Raw genomic sequence first — 24,564 nt, 5'->3', positions numbered from 1 at the left:
TGTTTTTAATGCTGTGAGTACCAGCCAAACTACCTTTGTGAGTTTAGTTTTAGTGGCTAGGATTAATTTGGATGTATGCTGCTACACTGTTCATTTTCTGTATTTTTTTTGCCATGATCTCTGCTCGACTGGAATCCTGCTTTGAAGGGTGATTAAATCTATTTATTTAGAGTTTTTTTTGTTGCTGCAGATATAGGGGCTATGCCTTTTGTGGTTGCCCTCAGGTTCCTTTTCTATTAGGAATAACCCTCTTTCTACTTTATTTAAGGCATAAGCCATAGGATGGAGCCCTGTTCCCTGGTTCTGACTTGGTACCGCTCCCCATTTCATTTTTGTAGTTGCCAGTTGTAGCACAAATGGCTATCCCACCTGGGAATATACTAACACTGGAGCCTGGACTAAGGCCTGCATTAACTGGATCCTGACTTCCTGCTGCAAAGGGCTCCTGTTTCGTTTCACCCTCTTCTTTAACATCTTATGCAGGGAGTTGCCCTTTTTTGAAAACCCCTTCATAACATTTTGGGAAAAATTAACCATTCCCAGAAACGATTTAAGAGCTGTGACATCTGTGGGAGCTGGTAATTTAAAACTCAGCTCTTCTTTTTGTTGATTAGGGGAGCACCTTCCCTGTCTCAAGTCACTTCAAGATAATTTACTTGTTGGGAACACAATTGGGCTTTTTGAGTTTTGTTTTTGATGAACCCAGTTTCCTGAATTTTTTGTAACGCCCTATTTAATACTTTCCATTTTTTGTTGTTTGAGTGCAAATTAGGATATTATTTACATAAGAAATTACACTGGTTTTCTTTTATTTTATATTTTAACTACATGGGCATGACAAATAATAGGGGCTTTGCTCCAGCCCGTGGGGACCCTGGCAAAACACAACTGATTTCCTTGAAAGGTAAAACCAAATTTGTAATAGCTGTCTGGATGTAAAGGGATAGCAAAGAAAGCATCGGCCAAATTCATAACTGAAAACCACTGGTCCCCGCCTAGGCTGGAGGTTATTATCTTCTGCTACGTAGCCACTAAGGGGGCCATGGGTGTGTCACCCGATTAAGGGGGCAAAAATCAACTACTCGCCTTCAAATCTTGCTGTGACTTTTAAGGATCGGCCAGAGGGCAGCATGACTGAAACTTGACTGTTCCACTAAAACCATTGGCCTAAAAGCCCATCAATTGGCCTAAAAGCCCATCAAAAGCTTCAGCCTTTTTTTGATAGCTGTACTGTTCCTGGCATAGGGGATCGGGATCTGTAAGTAGGGTTGTTGCCTCAACTTTACCACATTCTATTTTATTTTTGGCCTACATCTCCCAGTGGTTTTTTGCAATTGCTAGAATTTCTGGAGTTCACGTTGGCCACTTTAGCTCTTTAGATGCCTTAAGGGCTGTTACTCAGGAGCTTGCCACAATTTTTACTGGTTTTTAGGATGTACCAGGAGGCATTTTCATAGAACCCTGTTAGCAAAATTAATTAACATTTTAAATTTTGTAAAGACATTAATTTTTAAAATCCCCTTTTTAGATTTATTAAGCTAAATGGCCTTTTATGTATGTATGTATTTATTTATTAATTTATGTAACTGATACAAAATATTTTTGCAAAAAAGGAACAGTACTTTTTGCCTTACCGAACCCCTGTACGGTCTTCATTCCAGCCGGAGGGCCAAACGGGTTTTTATTTTGGGTACTACTCAGAGAATAAGTGGCACATGGATTTAACAAGAAATTTTGTCCAAATACCGCTCCTTCAAACTCCACACAAACGATCAACCTCCTCCACCCATCAGTGTCCAAATGTGCCATTACTGTGGGTGCTGTAGGTACAGGGCCCCCCAGAGGGAGGCAACCGGTGAAGGCAGTGGCGGTGCACTGGGGGTTTTCCCTGCCTGCTCAGCCAACCTTGACAGCTGGGGAGCAAGGTGTTAGGAAAAAGTTTCTTAGGATAGCTTTAGAGAACTGTTTTACAGTATATTTTATTATTTAGTTTTTTCATAATTAATTTTATAAAACACACAGGTTATAGTGACTCCTATTGGGTCATTGCCTTTTTTAATATAAATTACTATTGATTAATAAACATTTGTAACCATTTTAATTATAATGAGCTCTCAGATTAAAGGTGCTTTAATTTCAGGTTTTTATTTACTCTTTTTTTATTTTAATTTTTAAAAAATTGATTAGCAAAAACTGCAAGCCTAGAGCTAGTTTTAACCTCATAGACTCATAGACTTTAAGGTCAGAAGGGACCATTATAATCATGTAGTCTGACCTCCTGCACAATACAGGCCACAGAATCTCACCCACCCACTTTGGTAACAAAGCCCTAACCTATGTCTGACTTACTGAAGTCCTCAAATTTTGCTTTGAAGACCTCAAGCTGCAGGGAATCCTCCAGCAAGTGACCCGTGCCCCATGCTGCAGAGGAAGGCGAAAAACCTCCAGGGCCTCTGCCAATCTTCCCTAGAGGAAAATTCCTTCCCCACTCCAAATATGACAACCGGGAGCATGTGGGCAAGACTCTCCAGGCAGCACCCAGCCTTCTTTTGGTTAGGCTAAACAAGCCAGGCTCTTTGAGTCTCATAGACTATTAGGGTTAGAAGGGACCTCAGGAGATCATCTAGTCCAACCCCCTGCTTAAAGTAGGACCAATCCCCAAATGGCCCCCTCCGGGATTGAATTCACAACCTTGGCTTTAGCAGGCCAATTCTCAAACCACGGAGCTATCCCTCCCCCATAAGATAGGTTTTCATAAGATAAGTTTTCCATTCCTTGGATCATCCTAGTAGCTCTTCTCTGTACCTGTTCCAGTTTAATTCATGCTTCTTAAACATGGGAGACCGGAACTGCACACAGTATTCCAGATGAGATCTCACCAGTGCCTTGTATAATAGCACTAACACCTCCTTATCTCTACTGGAAATACCTTGCCTGATGCATCCTAAAACCGCATTAGCTTTTTTAATGGCCATATCATGTTGGTGCCTCATAGTCATCTTGTGATCAACCAATACTCCGAGGTCCTTCTCCTCCTCTGTTACTTCCAACTGATGTGTCCCCAATTTATAACTAAAATTCTTGTCATTACTCCCTAAATGCATGACCTTGCACTTTTCATTATTAAATTTCATCCTATTACTATTACTCCAGTTTACAAGGTCATCCAGATCTTCTTGTATGATATCCCAGTCCTTCTCTGTGTTAACAATACCTCCCAGTTTTGTGTCATCCGCAAACTCTATTAGCACATTCCCACTTTTTGTGCTAAGGTCAGTGATAAAAAGATTAAATAAGATTGGTCCCAAAACCGATCCTTGAGGAACTCCACTAGTAACCTCCTTCCAGCCTGACAGTTCGCCTTTCAGTATGACCCTTCGTAGTTTCCTCTTTAACCAGCTCCTTATCCCCATTTCAATTTTCATATTGATCCCCATCTTTTCCAATTTATCTAATAATTCCCCATGTGGAACCATATCAAATGCCTTACTGAAATCGAGGTAAATTAGATCCACTGCATTTCCTTTGTCTAAGAAATCTGTTACCTTCTCAAAGAAGGAGATCAGGTTGGTTTGGCACGATCTACCTTTTGTAAAACCATGTTGTATTTTGTCCCAATTACCCTTGACCTCAATGTCCTTAACTACTTTCTCCTTACTTACTACAAATGTCAAACTAACAGGCCTATAGTTACTCGGATCACTTTTTTTCCCTTTCTTAAAAATAGGAACTATGTTAACAATTCTCCAGTCGTACGGTACAACCCCTGCGTTTACTGATTCATTAAAAATTCTTGCTAATGGGTTTGCAATTTCATGTGCCAGTTCCTTTAATATTCTTGGATGAAGATTCTCTGGGCCCTCTGATTTCATCCCATTAAGCTGTTCGAGTTTGGCTTCTACCTTGGATGTGGCAATAGCTACCTCCGTAGCCTCATTCCCATTTGTCATCCTACCATTATCCCTAAGCTCTTCATTAGCCTCATTAAAGACTTAGGCAAAGTATTTGTTTAGATATTGGGCCATGCCTAGATTATCCTTAACCTCCATTGCATCCTCAGTGTTTACTCGAACCAAGGTTGTCCCCTACAACCATTTATTCTCTGAGGTCCTCCCTACTCACCAAAATCAAATCTAAGATGGCATCCCCTCTTCTTGGTTCTTCAACTGCTTGGTGAAGAAATCCATCAGCTATCATATCCAGAAAAATCTGAGCCCTATTATTCTTACTAGCACTTGTCCTCCAGTCTCTAGCTGGGAAGTTAAAGTCTCCCATGATCACACAATTCCCATTAGCGTTTACTTTATTTAAAACATTAAAGAGGTCTCTATCCATATCCTAATCAGATCCTGGCGGTCTGTAGCACACCCCAAGCACTTTCTCAGGGGAGGCTCTAGTAGCTTTCTTTCCCAGTGGGATTTTTGCCCAGACAGACACTGTCTTATCCATTCCATCACTCCTTATTTCTAAACAGTTAACCTCATCATTGATATACAATGCTACTCCATCACCTTTGCCTTTATTTCTGTCTTTCCTAAACAGCACATACCCTTCAATACCTGTACTCCAGTCACGACTACTATTCCACTATGTTTCTGGTATCCCTACAATATCTGCTTTCACTTCCTGCACCAGTACCTCTAGTTTCTCCATTTTGTTACCTAGGCTCCTCGCATTAGTTTACAGACATCTTAATTTTTGCCTTTTGGTTTCCCTGACATTCTTTACCTGGTTAGGCACAGACATTCTACCACCAGTATCACGAATTAAACTGGTATTTATACTTCCCTTCTTCCTTGTGTCCATTCTCCTGCCCACGGCGGCATCCTCTCTTAGTTTGTTTTCTTCCCTCTCAATGCTGAATTCTGGCGTGGAGATTACCTGGACATCTCCCAACCATCTCCCTCAAACTCCTAATTTAAAGCTCTCTTAATCAGTTGTGCCACAAGATACAAAATCTATTTTTAAAATTATTTTAATTAACCCTTAACTATAGAGCGTATTTACTTCATTAAGTTATAATAGCTAAACACACACAATATAATTGCAATTAGCTTAATTCAATTTTAATTTTAATCCGCCGCATCAGTACGGTTGATTCTTTATGACTGTGACATGGAGGCAGGGGCAGCAGCTGGCACTAGCATGCCAAGTGCTTGCCTGGGGTTGCTAGCCAGGGGATGCCTTTTGCCGGTTGCCGCCAGGGTGGCAGGCAGGATGCCTTCGGTTGCACGCCTGCGGAGGGTCCACTGGTCCCATGGCTTCGGCGGACCACCCACAGGCTTGAGGCTGAATCTGCAGAACTAAGGACCTCCTGCAGGCAATCCGCCAAAGGCAGCCTGCCTGCAGTGTTTGGAGTGGCAAAATACCTAGAGCAGCCTCTGCATGGAGGAAGTGGAAGGGTCTGATTCACAGCTGTTCTGACAGCTTTGTCACACCGGGAATAGTCATGTTTGATTCAAAAGCTGATGGTCTGACTTGGTTCATGAGGCCTTCTACACCTAGCAGAGTAACAACAAGCTGCAGTGTAAGATGCACAATCTAATGTCTCCTCCCATTATGGCCTATGTTTATGGCATTAGCCTGAGGCTCAGGATGCCTAGGCTCAATTCCTGGCTGCCCTGTGGGATCTTGGGCAAGTCACTTTCCTTCTTTGTCCTGCACTTCTCCATCTGTACAATGGGGCTAATGATTCTCCTTTTGTCTGTTTAGCCTGGAAGCTCTTCAGAACAGATGCTGCCTCTCATTACATGCAATGTAAGGCCACGTCAACACTACAGCATAAAATCGAAATTATTAAAACCGGTTTTATAAAACTGGTTTTATAAAATCAATTTTACGCGTCCACACTAGGGCACATTAATTCGGTGGTGTGCGTCCATGGTCCTAGGCTACCATCGATTTCCGGAGAGGTGCACTCTGGGTAGCTCAGTAAAAGAATGAGACCAATAACTTCGATTTCCGTCAACACTAACCCTAAATCGATATAGTAATATCGATTTTAGGGTTACTCCTCTCGTTGGGGAGGAGTACAGAAATCGATTTTAAGAGCCCTTAAAATCGATTAAAGTGCCTTGTAGTGTGGACGGGTACAGCGTTAAATCGATTTAACGCTGTTTAAATAGATTTAACGCTGTAGTGTGGACCAGGCATAAGTGCCTAGCAGAATGGGATTTTGATTGCAGCCTCTGGCACTACTCCAGTACAAATAACAACTCACTGAGTCCATGCAGAACATCCCCTAGTTGATGGCAGGAACTGCCTCCATGACCAGGGCAAGCAGCAGGGAGGGCAGCATCCTGTGGGTGAGGGAAACTGTATCTTTCAATGGTTTAGTTCTCTTACAGCAGCTGGTGAAGTGGAGAGCAGTAGCTTGTGTAGCAAGTGCTAACAAAACCTGAGTGTCAGTATGCTCAAACGGAGGAGGCGACTTTGACGTTAATCCCTGTTAGTAAAGAATTTCTTGTCATTATATGTATAAGAGGGCAGTGTGAGCTGAAACTGACTATAAACCACCGATTGCCAAAAGGGGTTTGGCAGATACCCCCCGTGAGAACAGAGAGAATTTTCACATTGAGAATTGGATGGTTTGCAAATCGAATACAAACCTGGGAGAGATTTCATGGTTGTGGACATACTCTTGAGAGCATTGGATCAGAGTGCAGTGGAGCAAAGTCCAGTGTTTGATATTGTATATGTCAATCTGATTTTAAAAAGATCCCTGTCTTGTCTCTGTGGTATGAGGACTGTGATTGCTTAGAGCTAGTGTGCAGGATGAGTTGCTGCAGAATGTGATTAAGGCTATCAGCACGGGGTGACCACGACTGAGTTTCCAGCCATATGACCAATTCAGGAGTAGCTCTCGGTGCTGGATGGTCTTTTGTTTAAAGGCATCAGGGTGGTGGGCCGGTAACATATTATAGAAGAAAATGTTAACAAGGATACATAAAGGTCAGTTAGGGACTAGAAAATCTAAGAGAAGGGCTAGAAACATTTTATACTGTACTCAAATGAACAGCTAATTCAGAATAAGACACTCATTCCAGAATAAGAGCATCCACACAGAGAGTTAATCAGAAACAGCAATTCTACTTTAAATTCACACCTTCTCTTAACACAAATGAACTTCCCAGCATAGATAAGTCCTGAGTCCTCTTCCTTTAAGTCAGAGTGACACATTTTTCCAAAATAGTTGCTTTTACTGTTAGAGGCCTGGCCCACAGCACAGAGTTAGGCCGAAGACCGGCAGCTGACATTGACCGAGTTGTGCATGTGGCTACACTTGAATTAGTCTCCCACCTATGTAAGCGCCCTGTTATGCTGACACCGCCTCCCCGAGCAGTGTAGCCCTACACTCAATGTTCTTAAGGCGGCACAATGTGACTGTAGACACTGTGTGACTTATGTCAACCCGAACTGTCCTCCAGCAGCTGTCCCACACAATTGCAAATTTCACTGCCTAGGGGTCACATAGAGCAGAAGGCCTCCCCAACCCCTTTCAAGCCCCATGGATTTTTGAAATTCCTTTTCCTGACTGTCTGGCTTTGCAAGCATTCCTAGCAGAGCTCTATGGTTTACCTCAACTGCCCTGTAGACCATGCCAGCTTCATGCTCCAGAAAATCTCTGGCCAGAAGTAAACAGGAGATACTGGTTCTCCTGGGCTTGTGTGGAGAAGAGGCTGTGCAGGTACAGCTCTAAACCAACCGTAGAAAAGTCGACTCCTATGAGTAGATTGGAGAACATTCCAAGTTTATAGATTTCCATCTTCACGTGGCTGTGACATGAACATGGGGATGCCCTTCACAAGGAACAGGTGAGAGTTAGAGGATGTTTCCTGGCTAAGTTTGAAAAGAAATGCCTCTGGTTTGTTCTAAAGAACAAATCGGGCCCAGCACTGAAGAATTGGAGTTGGATACGAAGACATTTGCCTCTCGGTCATTGTTTCCTATCTGACTGGACCTCTGTTGGGAGATTTGGTATCACCATGAGAATGGAGCTTTCCACACCTTGGGCCCCAGTTACAATACTGCCATGTTGTGGGGAACTGGAGTCTCTATGGGAACTGGGATTTGAAGTGTTACATCTCTAGCTCATTGGTATGATTCTGAGCCAAGGTCAGCACAGGGAGCTGCAGTTAGTGGACTGGAAAAAGGATGTGCAGCATGGATCTGAGCGACTGGCTGACTCAGGGGAGTGGGCTCCAGAGCATGTTACTTGTATGGTGCTGCTTCCAGCTCAACCAGTTCTGTAGTGAAAGGCTTTGACACCTGACAGCTCTTGGGTGATATTTGTAGGTGAAATATGCTGGAATTCTCCAATAGGTGTAGGGCAAATGGCAAGTTGTGGTTGGGAATGACAGGACTAAGGCATTGGTGGGCTATGGAGGTCACCAGTGGAGGAGAAGAGGGAAGAGATGTCCAACCCTCCTTGGGTAGAGGGTAAGTTCACTGTGACATAGGATTTAGGGGGAGAGAAAAGGAGATCCTGGTTTTCCCCCAAACTGCCGAGTGATTACCTGCACTGGGATTAGATCATGGGTTCAAGTCTCCAAGGCTGGGATGTGTGGGGAGGCCTCTCTGATTAGCCCTGAGACTGCAGCCTTTCTATTCTTGGCAGGAGGTCATCCATGCCAGGAGCAGCTGCTCTGCCTGAAAGCACAATGAGAATCTCAGGAGATTAAAAATAGCATTTAACTTTCCATTTAGCACTATCTGTTCCTAACCTTGTGGGGACAAGCAAACACCAGAGGAAAGATGAGGTTTCAAGGTGACTGGGAGTGAAGTCACCTTAGGCCAGTGACAACCCTAAGAAAGGGGCGTGGAAGTGGGCAGGCCTAACTTTGCCACATTGTATATGAAAACTTATCAGTTTGAACAAGTTTATCTGAGCGGAACTGGTCCTGAAAATCCGCTTATCCAGTGTCCTCTGATGCCCCACAGTGAGGTCCTGGCATCTGGTGTTAATCTAGCAAATGGGCAGGTATTTTCCATTCCCTGCTCCAAGTTTTTCATCAAAGAGGTGAACTAGATCTTAGATTTAGAGAAGGGAGGTTTGCTTTGAGACATCTGACACCAGAGAGACAATACAGGCACCTTGTAGCATCCTGAAGCAGTAGGGATAAATCCTGTCATATAGCACCCTCTGCTTTTCCAGTCTTGGGTCCATCCAGTTCTGCCAAGGCCTCTCAATCTTGACCTCATTATTATAGCCCTGGGATATGAAATACACACCCAGTGCTGCTAAAGCGCCTCAGTCCTGAGCCATAGGCCGCCTTGCGGTTCCAACTCTCAGACCTGACACATCCACAGCTCTTCTGATGCCCCTTTCCTGACCTGCAGCTCCCCCTGCTAGTCTATAATATAGTCTCTTCTATAGAAAGTTGGCTGATGATAAACAATTGTGCTATTCCCATTTCAGAATTCCTTGCAGCCTGCAAGAATTTGTGACTGATTTGAGGATGAAGAGCTGAACTTTGAAGTTTGGGGAGGCTAAAACTGAGTCCCTGATAAGTGTCCAGATTGTGACTGGGATCTGGAACAAGAATCTCAGAGGCCACTGGAAGAGCCATAATTAACCATTGACAAATCTGTTAGAACTTGTCAAGCAATGGAAGTCACCAAGTCCGAAAGGAAGATTATGGAGGGTGCGCAGTGCTCTGAGACTGTGGACATGGTAGAGACAAGTCAGAGTTCTGCAAAAAGAGCACGTGGCTTGTGCTGGTTGCTACAGTGCGTACAGCTCCCGGATAATGCCTGGCATGCGAGAAAAAGATGCATGAAATGCAATGGATTCCAACACTTTGCAAGAGCTTTAAAGAATCTTTTTGTTCTAAACAACAACAGCTTTCCAGCCTCACACAAAATGTGCAATGTGACTGCTGGAGATATGGCTCAGGGTGAGACCCTGTAGCAATTAACTCATAGAGTGGCCTGGACAGCATATTCCCAGTCCCTTTTATCGATGTCAGTGGGAGCTGTCCGGATGAGATGGGACGATGTTTAAAGGAATCAGGTTGGGGCTTCATAAGATGGTACAGTAAAATGTGTTATGAATGAGAAATGAAGGAGATTTAGGAATTGAGAAATCTAAGAGAAGCGCTGGAAATGTTTTACACTGGCCTCAAATGAACAGCAACTTTGAGGAAGCCATTAAGGCTTTTCATATATGCCAAAAGTACAGGCCAGGTCTAGCAAAAGGGCCAATGTTGGTGGCACAGGAATACTTGGCCGCCTGGAGCAAAGTAGGCAGAGATTTGTTTACGTTGGCTGGAAAAGAATGATGTCTTCCTTCTAGACTATGCTCACTTTCCTGAGATAGCTTTACTGGAAGATACTATAGCTGAACAGGTGATTGTGCATGTCTATTTTTGCTAGCCATGTTATACCCGACAGAGTAAAGTCTGACAATGGGCAACAGTTTAGTGGGCATGGGTTTGAGAAGTTTGCAGTGAAGTTTGAGTTTAGACATGTAAGTGCTAAATGCCCATTATCTCTAAAGCAGTGGGTTGGTGGGAAATGGTGTTAAAGTAATAAAGCGGCTACTGAGAAGGGCTCTGGAGTCGCACTCTGAGCCAGGCTTAGGACAGTTCAGTTACAGGATGGTACCAATGAAACGTGGTGTGTCACCTGCAGACGTGGTTTAACAAAGTGCTGAGAACGGGGTAGACTGCAATGATAGAAGCTGCTATCCCAGGGACTGGGGATTTGCAGAAGAATAAAGAGAGACAGAGAAAACAAATTAAAAAAAAGCCAGATGATTTGGGATCCCGGGATCTTCCACCAAATTGTGAGTATGATGCAGTGCGCATTAGTGATGGAAATCAGTGGTCTCCAACAATGATGGTATTAAGGAGACTGGCCTGCAGTTGTCTGAGGCTGTCACCCCAGATGGCCTCATACTGATGATGGATATGAGACATCATCTCCACATCCAGAATAGAGGGAGGAGGGTTGCAAAGTCAGATGTTTGGCCTGAGAGGATCTCAGTTAGGTAACAGATCAAGACAGACGAGCTGCAGGACATGTCACCTCTGGAACAAAATAGACTCACAACCTTCTGACAACAATAGTGCTGATCTGGCAGGGAGACCAGCACAGGGCACCGGAGATAAACTGAACTTTATTAGCAGGTTAGTAGGATGGTTATAAGTGTTTGGAGGAGCGAATTCTATAAACGTTTTTTATTGAGTGGTATTGTTATTACGTTGTGGCTGGACATTGGGAATTGTACCTTTCCGAGCATTCAGCTTCCCAGACACAGGAAGTCTTGAGGATGGGAGCTGCAGAAGCCCAGGTCCTGTGAAGCAGAGGCAGGTGGAATTCAGTGACTGAGTGAAGAGGGGCTCTTTCAAGCCCCTTGGGCCAGAGTCTTTCCTGAAGATCACACAGCCCTCCACCCAGATCAGGAGAAGGAACAAACAGAGGCAGAGGCTCTAGAAGCTCTCAGAGCTACCTGGGCATCAAACCAGAGCCAGCCAGGAGCATGGCAATTCTTGTGTTCCTAAAACTCGTTCCACGGTGGAGCTTTGTCAGGTTTAAATTCTTGTAATTGAGACTTTTTCTGCTGTTTCTGTTGGTGAGCTCATGCATATTTATCAAATATTTAGATCAGGGCAATGAGTCAGTCGAATAGAATCTCCATAATTTCTAGACCTTCAGCCTTAACAGAGCCACCAGTGGGAGGCAATATGGTACACACAGCTTCACCCAGACAGGGAGCTGAAGGGAAGGGGCATCACGGATAGATCTCTTATTGTGAATTGAAGGACCCAGGACAGCAAAGACCTCTTTCCCCAAGTCAAATAACTGTTCCAGCTCTGCCCTGAAAGGGTTACCTCTAAAGGTGAGAGAAAAGAAAGGATTGGTTTCTATGACTCATTTGATCTCTGACTTGTATACTGAGAAAAAGGGGCCCTATTAGTGCCCCTTATGATTAATTTATCTGGTAATATGGGCACCTGTCCCACCAGGGTCTGGGACTGAGACCCATCTCCTCCGCACTCATCTGACATGGGGCCACCAAACATCCATCCCTTGACTTGGACTCAGACTGTACCTAGAGGCCGAGAAGTGGAAGGCTCTGTATGCTAATCCTAATGCTTCTGAGCCAGTCGTTCCCCAGCTTGTGGCCACATTGGCACAATGAGAAGCAAATGGCTCCATCTTCCATTCTTGAATTTCCCAGATGGCAAGTGCCCTTGGTTGTGATGCTTCTTACAAGGGTCTTTATTTCAAGCAAGGAAGTCCCCATTCATGTTTATGATTATGAAGCTGTAGTTAGTGGGTGGGGGAATGTGACTCATGATGTGTTTGCTTGTCAGGAATCTGGTAGCACTAAATGGAAAGTAAATATTGTGAAATCTGATGGGATTCTCATTCTTTTTCAGGCAGTACGGATGCTCCTGGCCCAGTAGATAGTTTCCTGAGAGGAACAGGATGGCTGAAGTACCAGGGCTAAGAAGTGAGACCTCTCCCACATCCAAACCATTGGAACTTGAATCCATAATTTGCTCCTGGGCCAGGGAATCAGTCTCCAGGTTTGGGGCCATCCAGGATTTTCTCCTTTTCTCTCCCACCAAAGTGTAAGTCATGGTGACCTTACCCTGGACATCTGCTTCTTGCTCTTCAACAGGGGCCTCCATGGGCAATAAACAAAAATTCACAGGAGCCCATGATCTGTAAAAATACCCATGAGAGACTCTTAACCTTAGGCTATGTCTACACTGCTCAGCTTCTAGAGACATGGCCATGCGCTCCAGTCGTGTCACTAAAAGGTGCAGAGTGGAGCCATTGTTTGGCGTCAGGAGAGAGGTCTCCTGCCAACAGAAAATTTCAACTGTAACAAGTGGTGTTAGTGTTCTTGGCAGGATAGCGCTGCTGCATACAAAGCACTGTTCACATCAGCACTTGTCATCGGCAGAACTTTTGTCTTTCGAGAGTGTGTGTGTGTTTTTTTTTAACACCTCTGAATGCTGTTAGCTTTTAAGCCTGTTTGTTGGCCCGAGACAGAATTTTAGGTTTGATGTTTAATACTCTTACATCCTTACTAATATGTGTGAAGAACAAAGGACAAAGAAGCTGTGTGTTGCATTTCCCACAATCAGTCTTTTGGTTCAATGTGACAGATAAGGGATGGAGCGAAAAGTGTTGCAGGGCATGGTGGGAGTACAATATATGAGCGCACAGTTGAAACTGCCTCAACTTATCTCAAAGCGAGGACATAAAACACTAAAAGACCAGAGAAATTCCTGCCCCTGACTGGAGCATAACCTCTCTCCTTACCCCTCCCATGAGGTACCAAAGGGGTGGGATGAAGACCGTAACTCATGACTCTCCAGAACGGAACATGATCATAAGTCATCAGGGGTGTGACTAAAGGCGTGCAGTGCAGGTATATTTGGGCCTGCTAAGAAGAAGGAGGGGTGTGGGAAGGGGAACGATAATGGTAATAGGGGAATGGGAGCCTGGGGGAGAGGGAATAGGGGAGCTTATAGAGATAAGCATAACTGGTATGAAAGACTTCAGAATAGGTTTGCTTGGAACTATCCTTAATAAACATTGCATTGTCTATACTTTGAACTTCTGGTCTTCTGCTTTCCATCTGCATTACAAGAACCAGGGAAGAGGGGGAAGGGAAAGCCCCCTAACAAACGCCAAAAGTTTTGTCTTTCACTTGCCAGTGTAGACAAAGCCTTCGTCATTGGTATGAATCTGAGCCCTGCCGGGGGCGGGAAGAGTAGGAACTTGGGTGGGGAGTAGGGTTGTTTCTAACAGTGAGAGTGCTGTCAGGGGCTGACCTGCAGCAGCGCCTCCAGCCCTGCTGCTGCTCCTGTGGCAGGGGCTGACTGCAGCTACTCCAGCCCCAAGGGGGCTGAGCCAAGCCCATTCGCTGCTTCAACCCTGAGGCTGCTGCTCTGATGGACTGGGGCTGACAGCTGCTCCAGTCCGGCACTGGAAGAAATCATGGAATCTGTGAACTCTGTGACACAATTGAATCCTTACCAATGACCTAGAGGTATAAAGCTCCATACCCCAATTCCCATAAAGAAACCAATTCCCCACTGCATGGCTGCCTTGAGTGCAGGCAGGGGACTGGACTAGATGACCTGTTGAGTTCTCTACCAGTCAGACACTTCTGTGCTTCTATGGCTGTATTGCAAGTGGTGCCCAAGATGTGGAAGGCTCCAATCCCATTGAGGTACCTGCTCTCCCAGCACGGGGCTAGACTGGAATGAAGAACCAATCAGTGAATGTCTCCGTATCCCAGTCCAGTTCTTCTGTGCCTCCTGTCCCATTCTCTAAAGCAGGCCCCAGGCATTGCTTTTCAAAGCTTAGACGTCCCTGAACTCTCACACCTTCCCTCTAGACCATGCCCCATTTTCAGGTCACAGCCAAGTGAAGGTGGAAATCTATGGACTTTGAGTGTTCTTCAAAATTTCATCTAAGGACATTTTGGAAGATCTTATCGGGTAGGTTTACATTTCTTATCAGGGCTATTAGTGCGATAAGGGAAGCATTGGGTGCTGTGTTTATAAGAAGCAGCACCCAGGCAATTCTCTACATTCACCACTCATCACCACTGGCTTGTGTGTCAGAAAACATCATGAAGTGGCTTCTGCTCCTGAGTTTGGTGGCGCTCTCTCAGTGCCGGGTGACCAAGTGAGTATTGGGGGAACACACCACTTTGGGCTGCTGAACTTGGCTTTCTACGTAGCAATGTGTGATAATCAAGGGGAGTGTCTGCACCTCTCTCATTCTCTTCTCTACTCTCCATTCCTGTATAGGCAGCAGCTGGGAATAACCCCTTAGCTTTGTGTTGTAGCAGAGGAATGAAGAAGGAAGGTCTTGTGGTTAAGGCACTGGAGTGGCACTTGAGAGATCTGGATTAATACCTGGCTCTACCACAGACTCCCTCTGTGACCATGGGCAAGGGACAGAGTCTCTCTCCAGGGATCAGTTCTCTACGATAATATTAGTGTTTATTATTTGTAAAGTCTAGGACCCATAAGTCATGGAGCAGAACTCCATTGGGCTAGGCACTGGAAGACTGTGCCTTCCCTAAGCAGATAACTCCCCCCGTGAGATATAAGAGACAACAGAGATATGCAGACAGAGAGGGGACTACAAGTAAACAATCAGTCCGCTTGATGGAGAGTGCTCTCTGCACACCAGCAACCAAACTGTTGTTATGGTTTTTTTATAGGCATGATGACAAAGGAGAGTTTCTATAAGGAGGGATTTGAAGGAGGACAGTGAGGTAGTTTTGCAGATGTTTATGGGGAGGACCTCCCAACCATAGAGGGCAAGTGGGAGAAAGCATGAAGGTGCTTGACTGAAAATTTACCAAGTTGGCAGTAGAGGCTGGCATCATGGGCCAATGGGAGATGGGCATCAATAGCTTGATAGCCAGTGAGAGGTAGGGTGGGATTGAGTGCGAAGGACCTTGGAAGTGAAGACAAGCAGCTTATGTCTGATATCATGGAGTAAGGGGAGCCAGTGGAGGGACCCAAAGAGAGGAGTGCCATGTTCAAAGAGACTTGCTAGGAAGATTAACTTTGCAGCAATGTTCTGAATAGACGTGAATGGGGCAAAACGGCATTTGTCAAGGACGGGGGAAAAATGTTGCAGCAATTGAGATGTGAAAAGAAGAGAGCTGGGATGAGAGCTATAGCTGTGTGAAGGGATAAGAAAGACTGCATCTCAGGGAGTTTATGCAAGAAGACTTTGCAAGATTTTGACATAGCCTGGATGTGAGGAGCTAGAGAAAAGTTGTTTCATATGTTTTGGGATTGGCTTTCTTTGTAGGAACCAATCCCTGTACAGTATTCTCTATCCAAGCCATGTGTGACTTACTCATCTTTATGTTCCCGTCTTATCTCGTCCACTGTTATTCTGTCCTTTGTAAATGATTCCCTGGATGTTCTCTGCATTATCTTGGCTAGTTCAGCCATTCGGTTTCTTGGCTTACCATGCACTTACCTGTCCTGGTTAGCACAGATATTCTGTGTTCAGCCTGCTGATCTATTCACAGTACCTTACTAATCCTGCCTCCTAAAAAGAGGCCTCCTCCATGTTCAATTACTCCCATCAAGCCAGACCTAGAAAGTCAAGATATCAGTTTGGACAGAAGGAGACAGGTCTGGAGGAGGAAGGCAGATCTGTGAGTCATCAGTATGGAGGTTGTAGTGTAATTTGTGTTTGAGGATGAGATTACACAGAGATAAGGGGTAGAAGGAGAATAGAAAAGGACCAAGGAGAGAGTCCTGTGGGACTCCCACAGAATGTTGGAGGGCCGATCCTCTGAAGGCATCAAAGGAGTGATTACAGATGTAGGAGGAGAACCATGAAAGGAGAGACATGGAAACCAAGGGAGAACGTGATTTCAAGCAGAATGGCATGGTTGATGGAGTGAAGGTGGAGGCTAATCCTTCCTTTGTCCATCTTGTCTATTTCAACAGTAACCTCTACAGGGCAGAGACAGTACAGCCCCCAGAACGTTGAGCCATCTCTCTTCTAGTACATATAGGCTGGGATTTTCCAAGAATCCTATGGGAATTATGTGCCCAACTCCAATTGACTTGCAGTGCACTGGGCACCCAACTCCTTTACACTCCTTTGATAATCCCAGTGTAATAAGGGGTCTCAGTGCAATGTAAAAGCTGGATTGCACTGTAGGCTCTGAAAAAAAGGCTTGTCTATTGTTTATTTGTTATTGAGTGGTCTCTCTCCCTACCCTTGTTGATTAGGGTCCCCCTGCAGAAGGGGAAGTCCCTGAGGCAGAACCTTAAGGAACATGGCTTGCTGGAGGATTTCCTGAAGAAAAACCCGTACAATCCGGCCTCCAAGTATTTCCCCAGCCTGGCCAACGACGCTGCCAGTGAGCCCCTAACAAACTACATGGACGTGAGTATGGCAGGAGAGCAGGTCTAGTAGCCTTCCTCTCCTCATCAAAGCTTCCCACTCCTCTGCCAACAGCTGATCTCTCCTCCCAAGAGTGTCCCAACCCCACTCCCCCACCCATGTGCTTCCAACCAAGCTCCCATCCTGTGTCAGCCAAGAACCTGTGCTGGGTCATCCAGCCCCCAACTCTCATTGGATGTCATTAAGAAGAGTATTGGGAATAGCACTCTCAGGGTCTGCTGGCTGCCTTCTTCCAATCATGCTCTTCCACATGCTGAGATTCAGGAGTCTGAGGCTAAATAATTGTATGCATTTGATTGCCTGTGGCTATTGGATGCCAGGAGTTGCTAGGAGCCATGTTGGGTAAAGTGATGGCAGAGAAACACCCGCTCAGACTGAGTCTTTAGCAAGGACACTGTAGCCCAGACCCTCCACAGGTGGAGCTACGCCGGTTTACTCCAGGTGATGATCTAGCTCTTGGAGGCAAGGGTTTCCTCTTTTTCCATTGTTTTTTCTCCTGCTTTGACAGGTTGAATATTATGGAACCATCTCAATTGGTACGCCCGCTCAGGATTTCACTGTCATTTTCGACACTGGTTCCTCTAACCTGTGGGTGCCCTCCGTGTACTGCTCCAGTGCAGCCTGCAGTAAGTCACCTGCAACGTCTCTTGCTTTGACATTCCAACTGGGCGGTTGACTGAAATCATAGAGATTTACGTTAGCAAGGGGGAACCTTAAATGAAATAATTGATTTTAATTATTTTTCTAAATGAAGGTTATTCTCACTGGTTTGTTATCACTATAAACAGCTTGACTTGCAGCTATATATTTACATTATATTTGGTACTTCCTTTAGGAAATCAGGGGGTTATGCTGTGTCAATACACATGGATTTAAGCAATTTACATAGCTTTATATACACTTATTCAAATTCTTACTTTGTTCATTTCTTAGTTATTTTAGAAAATGGTGCAGGAGGTATTTCTTATTAACTACGTAATGATTAATTTTTGGTTTATAACAGACTCAATTTGGATGGAAATTGGAATTCACTTTAAAATTCAAAATCCAGCTTTTAAAAGAAATTAGTTAAACTACATTTCAATGGGCTGTATATACAAGAAAGAAAAAATTTATCAAACATTTTGCATTTAAAACTGATTTATGGAACAGGAAGTGCTATCTGTAGTCAGTGAATTGAAGTATTGGTTCTGACCAGCGTGTCCTTCAAGATTTTAAAACTTGTAGAGCTCATCCTCTCTCACTTAGCTTTTATTCAGAGATTAGAAGAGGAAAACCAATGTTCCCACTTTTCCAATTCCCAATCGGTTTCTTAAGTTGGAATGAACTAGTCCATGAACTGAACCAGTTAATAAACTGACTTGAAGAAAGTATTCTCTCTGCACCAGCAGAAGAGTCTACTGCTATCTAAAAAGCTCCCTTAGCACTGAAACAAAGGAAACTCTGGTTCCAGGTGCAGAGTGAGTGAAATCTTCCTGTTCTGTGGACTTTCTTTAAAGCCACTGCTTAATAACAACCTTTGCATTGAATTTAAATGATTTTAGTAACTTTAGGCTTTACCATATGTTGTCAGAATTTCAAAGTTAATTTTAAATAGGTTTATTTTAAAAAAGAAAAAGATACTGACATTTTAGAACATCAGATTTTATTTTTATCATCGATTTTTATTCATCCAGAAAGCCAGAGAGCAGCAGGTCTCCCTCCATTGTCGCTCCACATACTACACAGTGTCAGAGGTGGAACAGGCCCTAGTAAGACAAGAAGCTAGATCCAAAAAGGCACTCAGGTGTGGCAATGCTGAGTACTGCAATGTGTGAATCTTAGGCACCCTGGTCCCATCAAGGAATTCACCGTTGCACTAGTCCCCCAGGCTCTCCATACAACACATGGAGAGAGTTACAAGTGTCAGTCTGTGACCATCTGACTCTTCTGTACTTGCAGCAAACCATAATCGCTTCAACCCATCAGACTCCTCCACCTACGAGGCCACCAGCCAGAGCCTCTCCATCCAGTATGGCACTGGCAGCATGACTGGAATCCTGGGCTATGACACCGTCCAGGTAAATCACAAGAAAGGATCAAAGCCCCTGGAGCAGACATGTTGAAAAATTATGAGTTAGAAGGAATGGACCCATCTGGGAAGCTAAAGCAGAGTATGAGTGTGAACTGGGAGAGGGAGGATAGAAAAAGGGAAGAATAGAGGCAAGGAGACCATTCACAGAATATACTCAGATGGGGGAGAGACCACAGTGCATGGCACGCCAGCCTCTGAGAAGTCCCCAGGCCTTCAGGACCCTGTGGTAGACTTGGCAGATTCTTCTGGGTGTGTCTGATTGTCCCCATCTCTCTCCCAAGGTTGGAGGCATTGAGGATACCAACCAGATCTTTGGTCTGAGTGAAACTGAGCCCGGCTCCTTTTTTTACTATGCCCCCTTTGACGGGATCCTGGGTCTGGCCTTCCCCAGTATCTCCTCTTCTGGAGCCACCCCCGTCTTTGACAACATGATGAATGAGGGTTTGGTGTCCGAGGACCTCTTCTCTGTCTACCTAAGCTCGTAAGTCAGGGCTGGAAACAGCCCATCTGCTGCAGTGAGACTCAGAGGATATCAGGCTTGGAGGGGACCTCAGGAGGTCATCTAGTCCAAGCCCCTGCTCAAAGCAGAACCAATCCCCAGACAGATATTTACCCCTTTCCCTAAATAGCCCCTTCAAGGTTTGAACTCACACCCCTGGATTTAGCAGGCCAATGCTCAGACCACTGAGGTATCCCTCCCCATGAGATTCATGTTCCTATAGTGCCTCTCACAATGAGTGATCCCTGCAACCTTTGCATCAGAATTCCCCCAAAGCAGCCACCTCTGGGGTGGAACATGGCCACTGTTCATTGTAAGTGGGAGCAGAAATAAACACTAGGGCATTAGTATTAACCTGACTCTTGGGAGAAGAGTTCTCCCTAACATGTCACCCAGATGATACCCCGGCTTATCACCTTCTAGCACCAAGCTGAACCACCTGCTCCGTACTGACTCTGAGGGAAGAGGAGCACCTACTGAGTTACTGATACCACTGCCTCAAACACCTGGGCATTTGCTTGGTGGTCTCCTATCCACATATTGGCCAGGCCCAAACATGCTTAGCTTTTGAGATCTAGGAGACGAAAGCCCAAAGTAATATCAAAGCAGGGGGTGAGGCATGCCTCTCATCCAACCATCCTATCCTATCTCTGCTACTAGATGCTGATGTTTCCAGCTCTGACACAAGCCCAGCACTGCCCAGCTGTGCTCCTTCTCTAACAGTTGGAGCATTTGCTATTGTCTCATTAGCCAACCACTCATACATCCTCTTTGACTCTCCTCTCTCCCTTTTCCAGCGATGAGCAGAGCGGGAGCTTCGTGATGTTCGGCGGCATCGACTCATATTACTACTCTGGGAGCCTCAACTGGATCCCTCTCTCTGCTGAGACTTACTGGGAAATCACCATGGACAGGTATCACTCACCTCTCGGCATTTCCCCTTTGAAAATGTTACTTTGAAAAGACAGGCAAAAGGAGAGGCATGTGGGAGCCGGGGGAAGCTGAACTTAGAGTCTAGACAAGATGAGAGACAAGGTGGATTTATAGGAAAGGGACTCACTGGTGAGACAGTTAGATGAGTGGTCCTCCACCTTGCTATACCAGGACCCAGAGATGACCTGTGTCTGCCACTTGTAGGGGGGCAGGGAAAGGGCAGCACCCACCACCCGCATCCCCTTTGCCAGGACCCCTCTCTCCTCTGTTTAGCAATAAAATAAAGGGCAGCGTGGTCATGATCCCTTGACAGCTGTTTGTGACCCCCAGGGTAGATGGGTCCCAGTCCCAAAAGGTTGTAGGATGAGGAGTGATGAGCAATAGCCAAGGAAAGAGAATTGAAGGCTGAAACATCAGGGGAAAGTTTTTGGCAGTCAACAAGACTCACCCTACAGGCCTCTCACTGCTGGCTCGTGGGCTGAGTGGGAATGAGATTGGAAGTGTTCCTGGGGATGTTCCCCTGACTCTCTCTCTCTTGCAGTGTCACCATGAACGGAGAGACAATCGCTTGCTCTGGTGGCTGCCAGGCTATCATTGACACTGGCACTTCTCTGCTGGCTGGGCCCTCTACTGGCATCTCCAGCATCAACTCCTACATTGGTGCCAGTGATGGCATGGTAAGGGCAGGGAGGAGGAACTGATACTTCTAGAGATGTCTGCTACACACAGATGTGATGATCCATCTCTCTCATTGGAGAACCTACTGCCCAAGACATGTCTAACCTTTTCTCCATGTGTTGCCTTCCTCTCTGCAGATCAGCTGCAGTGCCATGAGCAGCCTGCCCAACATCGTCTTCACTATCAACGGCATCGAGTTCCCTGTGCCCGCCAGTGCCTACATCATTGATGTGAGTGTCCTGCTCAGAAATCTGCCTCGGGGCCTCTTAGCCAGGGCTTGTGCCTGAGGCAATTGCGCTGAGTGTGCTGGCAGCTGCTCCCTGCACAGCCGGCATGAGCCTGCAGGAGCATCACTGAGATGCAGCTCAGAGTCTGTCCCCAGTATGAGAGTGGGGCAGCAGAGAGCTCTTCCCCCAAAGGGCTCCAGGGAAGGGATGTTTGAGATCAAGGCAGGCCCACAGTGAAAGTGACATACCGGAAGAGCAGCGAGGCAGCCTGTAGAACTCGCCACCGCAGGAAATCACCAGGGTGTGAGCTTTACTGGGTTAGGAGAGAATTATATGAGCAGCTACCCCAGCTAGGAGGTGAGATCAAGAGAGATCACTGCCTCGCGTTTCAGGGCCATGGCATCTGGGCATAAGGAAGGAGTTTTCCTCATCCGTGATAAAAGTTTGCTCCTGTCTGGGGAGGAATAGGCAAGCTGCTTTAACAGCACACAGCAACACCAGCTGGTAGCAGGCAGTGGGGAAGCTGAAATCCAGATATAATCACAGCAGGATTTCTAGTGGCAGAATGTAATAGCTCCCTTTGGAATCTGGCCAGGAGCCTGGAGAGAGCACGCTTTGCCTGCCCAAGGGATGTGTCATGAACAGAAGTGGTCAGGACCTTGCTTCTCTTCCCAGTTGACAGACTGCACCCCTTAGGCTCAGGCTGAAGCACTGGGGCTGTTCTGAGACCCAGATCCACCAAGTTAGCTCATTGGGAGTTAGGCATTTAAGTATCATCAAAAATTGGGGCCAACTCACCAGTATCACTCCCTGCAGCCCATAGAGGTCTCCTATCAAAGCCCTACCCAGCCTAATGCTACTTGGTTTGAGAGCTCTGAGATCCTAGCCCAAGATGGTAAGAGGCACCAGCAGGCCCTACAGAATGATATCTCACTGAAGTTCCAGCGCAATCATTACCATGTCCCCTTTTCCCCTGTGCAGGAGTCAGGCTCTTGTACCTCTGGCTTTGAAAGCACGGACGCCGATGGGCTCTGGATCCTCGGAGATGTCTTCATCCGCCAGTACTACGTTGTCTTTGACAGGGCCAACAACCAGGTGGCCCTGGCCTCTTTGGCATGAACACAGCACCATCCCCAGGACCCTCCCATGGAACACTGACCCCGGAGAGTCTCCATTTCTCTAGAGCCTCAATACCGCATATCGATCTAGTGACCCTCCACCCCACCCTCACCCACTGTCCTGTAATCTTACCCCCAATACAATAAAGTAATATAAGAGCATTTGAGTAAATTGTTTCTCTCTGATGAGGTTTATGATTAGATCCGTCTTTTATTCATTTTTTGAACATTGGCTGTTAGGGCCACAACTGCCTGATGGTGAGTACCAGCATCAACTTTTTAACAACTTTTGCGTCTACTGGTCTGTAAGACCCTAGGGTTGCAGGTTATTAGCGCTGCTCCACCTACCCACCATTGTTCTGAAAGGCATATGTCTTTTCCAAGTGTTGCCTTGAATAGGATAACTCCAGAGTCCATTATGACCATAAGAATACATGGTAGTCACTGATCCCAATCCTTACTCTGCTGGTTTGCTATTTTTTTAAAAGCTGTTTTAAGAGTGCGGTTAGCCCATTCTAACTGGCCTGAACTTGGAGGTTTCCTGCTATACGCAATTTCTTCTTAATTTGAATGGCTTGACAAGCCTGTTAGGAGTATTCTTGATGAAATGGGGTCCTTGGTCCAAATCAATTTTTTTTTGAATACCCCACCTAGTTATTACCGGTTCAATCAGCACAGGGGCTGTTGTTTGGGCTGTGCTGTTTTGGGTGAGGATTGGTTTACTCTGCTTTGTAAACAGATTAACAATTACTAAACAATACTGACTACTCCTGGCTTTTCTTGCTGAAGGGCCAAAGTAATTAAATTGTAAACGAGCCCAAGGCCCCTCTATTCTCTGGTGTTTTAGAGGCTTTTGGATTATTTTCAAATTAACATTATTGGCTGTACAGGACAGACAGTTATTTACAAACTATTTCATATTGCTGCTTATATTTGGCACCAGCCAGGTGCTTGCAATGTAGCTAAAGATTTCTTTTACTCTCAAATGCCCCTTCTCATGGGCTAGGGAAATAATTTCTGTTTTTAATGCTGTGGGTACCACCCAAACTACCTTTGTGAGTTTAGTTTTAGTGGTTAGGATTAATTTGGATGTATGCTGCCACACTGTCCATTTTCTGTATTTTTTTGCCATGATCTCTGCTAGACCAGGGTCCTGCTTTGAACGGTGATTAAATCTATTTGATTAGGTATTTTTGTTGCTGCAGATATAGGGGCTATGTTTTTTTTGGTTGCCCTAAGATTCCTTTGTTATTAGGAGTAAACCCTCTTTCTACTTTATTTAAGGCATAAGCCATAGGATGGAGCCCTGTTCCCTGGTTCTGACTTGGTACCTCTCCCCATTTCATTCTTGTAGTTGCCATTTGTAGCACAAATGGCTGTCCCACCTGGAAATATGCTAACACTTGAGCCTGGACTAAGGCCTGCATTAACTGGATCCTGGCTTCCTGCCGCAAAGGGCTCCTGTTTCGTTTCACCCCCTTCTTTAACAACTTATGCAGTGGGGCTGCCCTTTTTTGAAAACCCCTTCATAACATTTTGGGAAAAATTAAGCATTCCCAGAAAGGATTTAAGAGCTGTGACATCTGTGGGAGCTGGTAATTTAAAACTCAGCTCTTCTTTTTGTTGATTAGTGGAGCACCTTCTGTGTCCCAAGTCACTTCAAGATAATTTACTTGTTGGGAACACAACTTGGCTTTTTGCATTTTGTTTTTGATGAACCCAGCTTCCTGAATTTTTTGTAACGCCCTATTTAATACTTCCCATTTTTTGTTGTTTGAGTGCAAATTAGGATATTATTTACATAAGAAATTACACTGGTTTTCTTTTATTTTACATTTTAACTACATGGGCATGACAAATAATAGGGGCTTTGCTCCAGCCCGTGGGGACCCTGGCAAAACACAAATGATTTCCTTGAAAGGTAAAATCAAATTTGTAATAGCTGTCTGGATGTAAAATGATAGCGAAGAAAGCATCGGCTAAATTCAAAACTGAAAACCACTGGTCCCCACCTAGCCTGGAGGTTATTATCTTCTGCTACGTAGCCTCTATGGGTGCCATGGGTGTGTCACCCGATTAAGGAGGGAAAAATCAACTACTCGCCTTCAGATCTTG

The 24,564-nt window shown here is 45.3% G+C and overlaps 2 protein-coding genes across 2 annotated transcripts in view; one reads left to right on the top strand and one right to left on the bottom strand.

Moving 5' to 3' along the window:
• Positions 1 to 24,564, bottom strand: part of PPP1R32 (protein phosphatase 1 regulatory subunit 32) — a 346,274-nt gene that overhangs the window by 299,328 nt on the left and 22,382 nt on the right. The gene's annotated exons all lie outside the window — the stretch shown is intronic.
• Positions 14,603 to 22,450, top strand: LOC127052539 (pepsin A-2/A-3-like). The gene is made up of 9 exons (XM_050956367.1): positions 14,603 to 14,658; positions 16,746 to 16,902; positions 17,429 to 17,546; positions 18,862 to 18,980; positions 19,276 to 19,475; positions 20,291 to 20,407; positions 20,968 to 21,109; positions 21,242 to 21,334; positions 22,313 to 22,450. Exons 1-9 carry the CDS (start codon positions 14,603 to 14,605, stop codon positions 22,448 to 22,450), a joined length of 1,140 nt encoding a protein of 379 aa, XP_050812324.1.

Source organism: Gopherus flavomarginatus, chromosome 5 (assembly GCF_025201925.1).
Source record: "Gopherus flavomarginatus isolate rGopFla2 chromosome 5, rGopFla2.mat.asm, whole genome shotgun sequence".
In the NCBI taxonomy this organism is placed as follows: domain Eukaryota; kingdom Metazoa; phylum Chordata; order Testudines; family Testudinidae; genus Gopherus; species Gopherus flavomarginatus.
Note: the sequence above shows the minus strand (reverse complement) of the source record. Positions and strands in the feature narration are given on the sequence as shown.

What these genes read in the sequence shown, in the direction of transcription:
- LOC127052539 (XM_050956367.1), top strand. Translation starts at nt 14,603, where the DNA reads ATGAAGTGGCTTCTGCTCCTGAGTTTGGTGGCGCTCTCTCAGTGCCGG. An exon ending in TCTCAGTGCCGGGTGACCAA is followed by an intron (nt 14,659 to 16,745) that starts GTGAGTATTGGG and finishes CTTGTTGATTAG; the next exon opens with GGTCCCCCTGCAGAAGGGGA. An exon ending in CCAGTGATGGCATGGTAAGG is followed by an intron (nt 21,110 to 21,241) that starts GCAGGGAGGAGG and finishes TCCTCTCTGCAG; the next exon opens with ATCAGCTGCAGTGCCATGAG.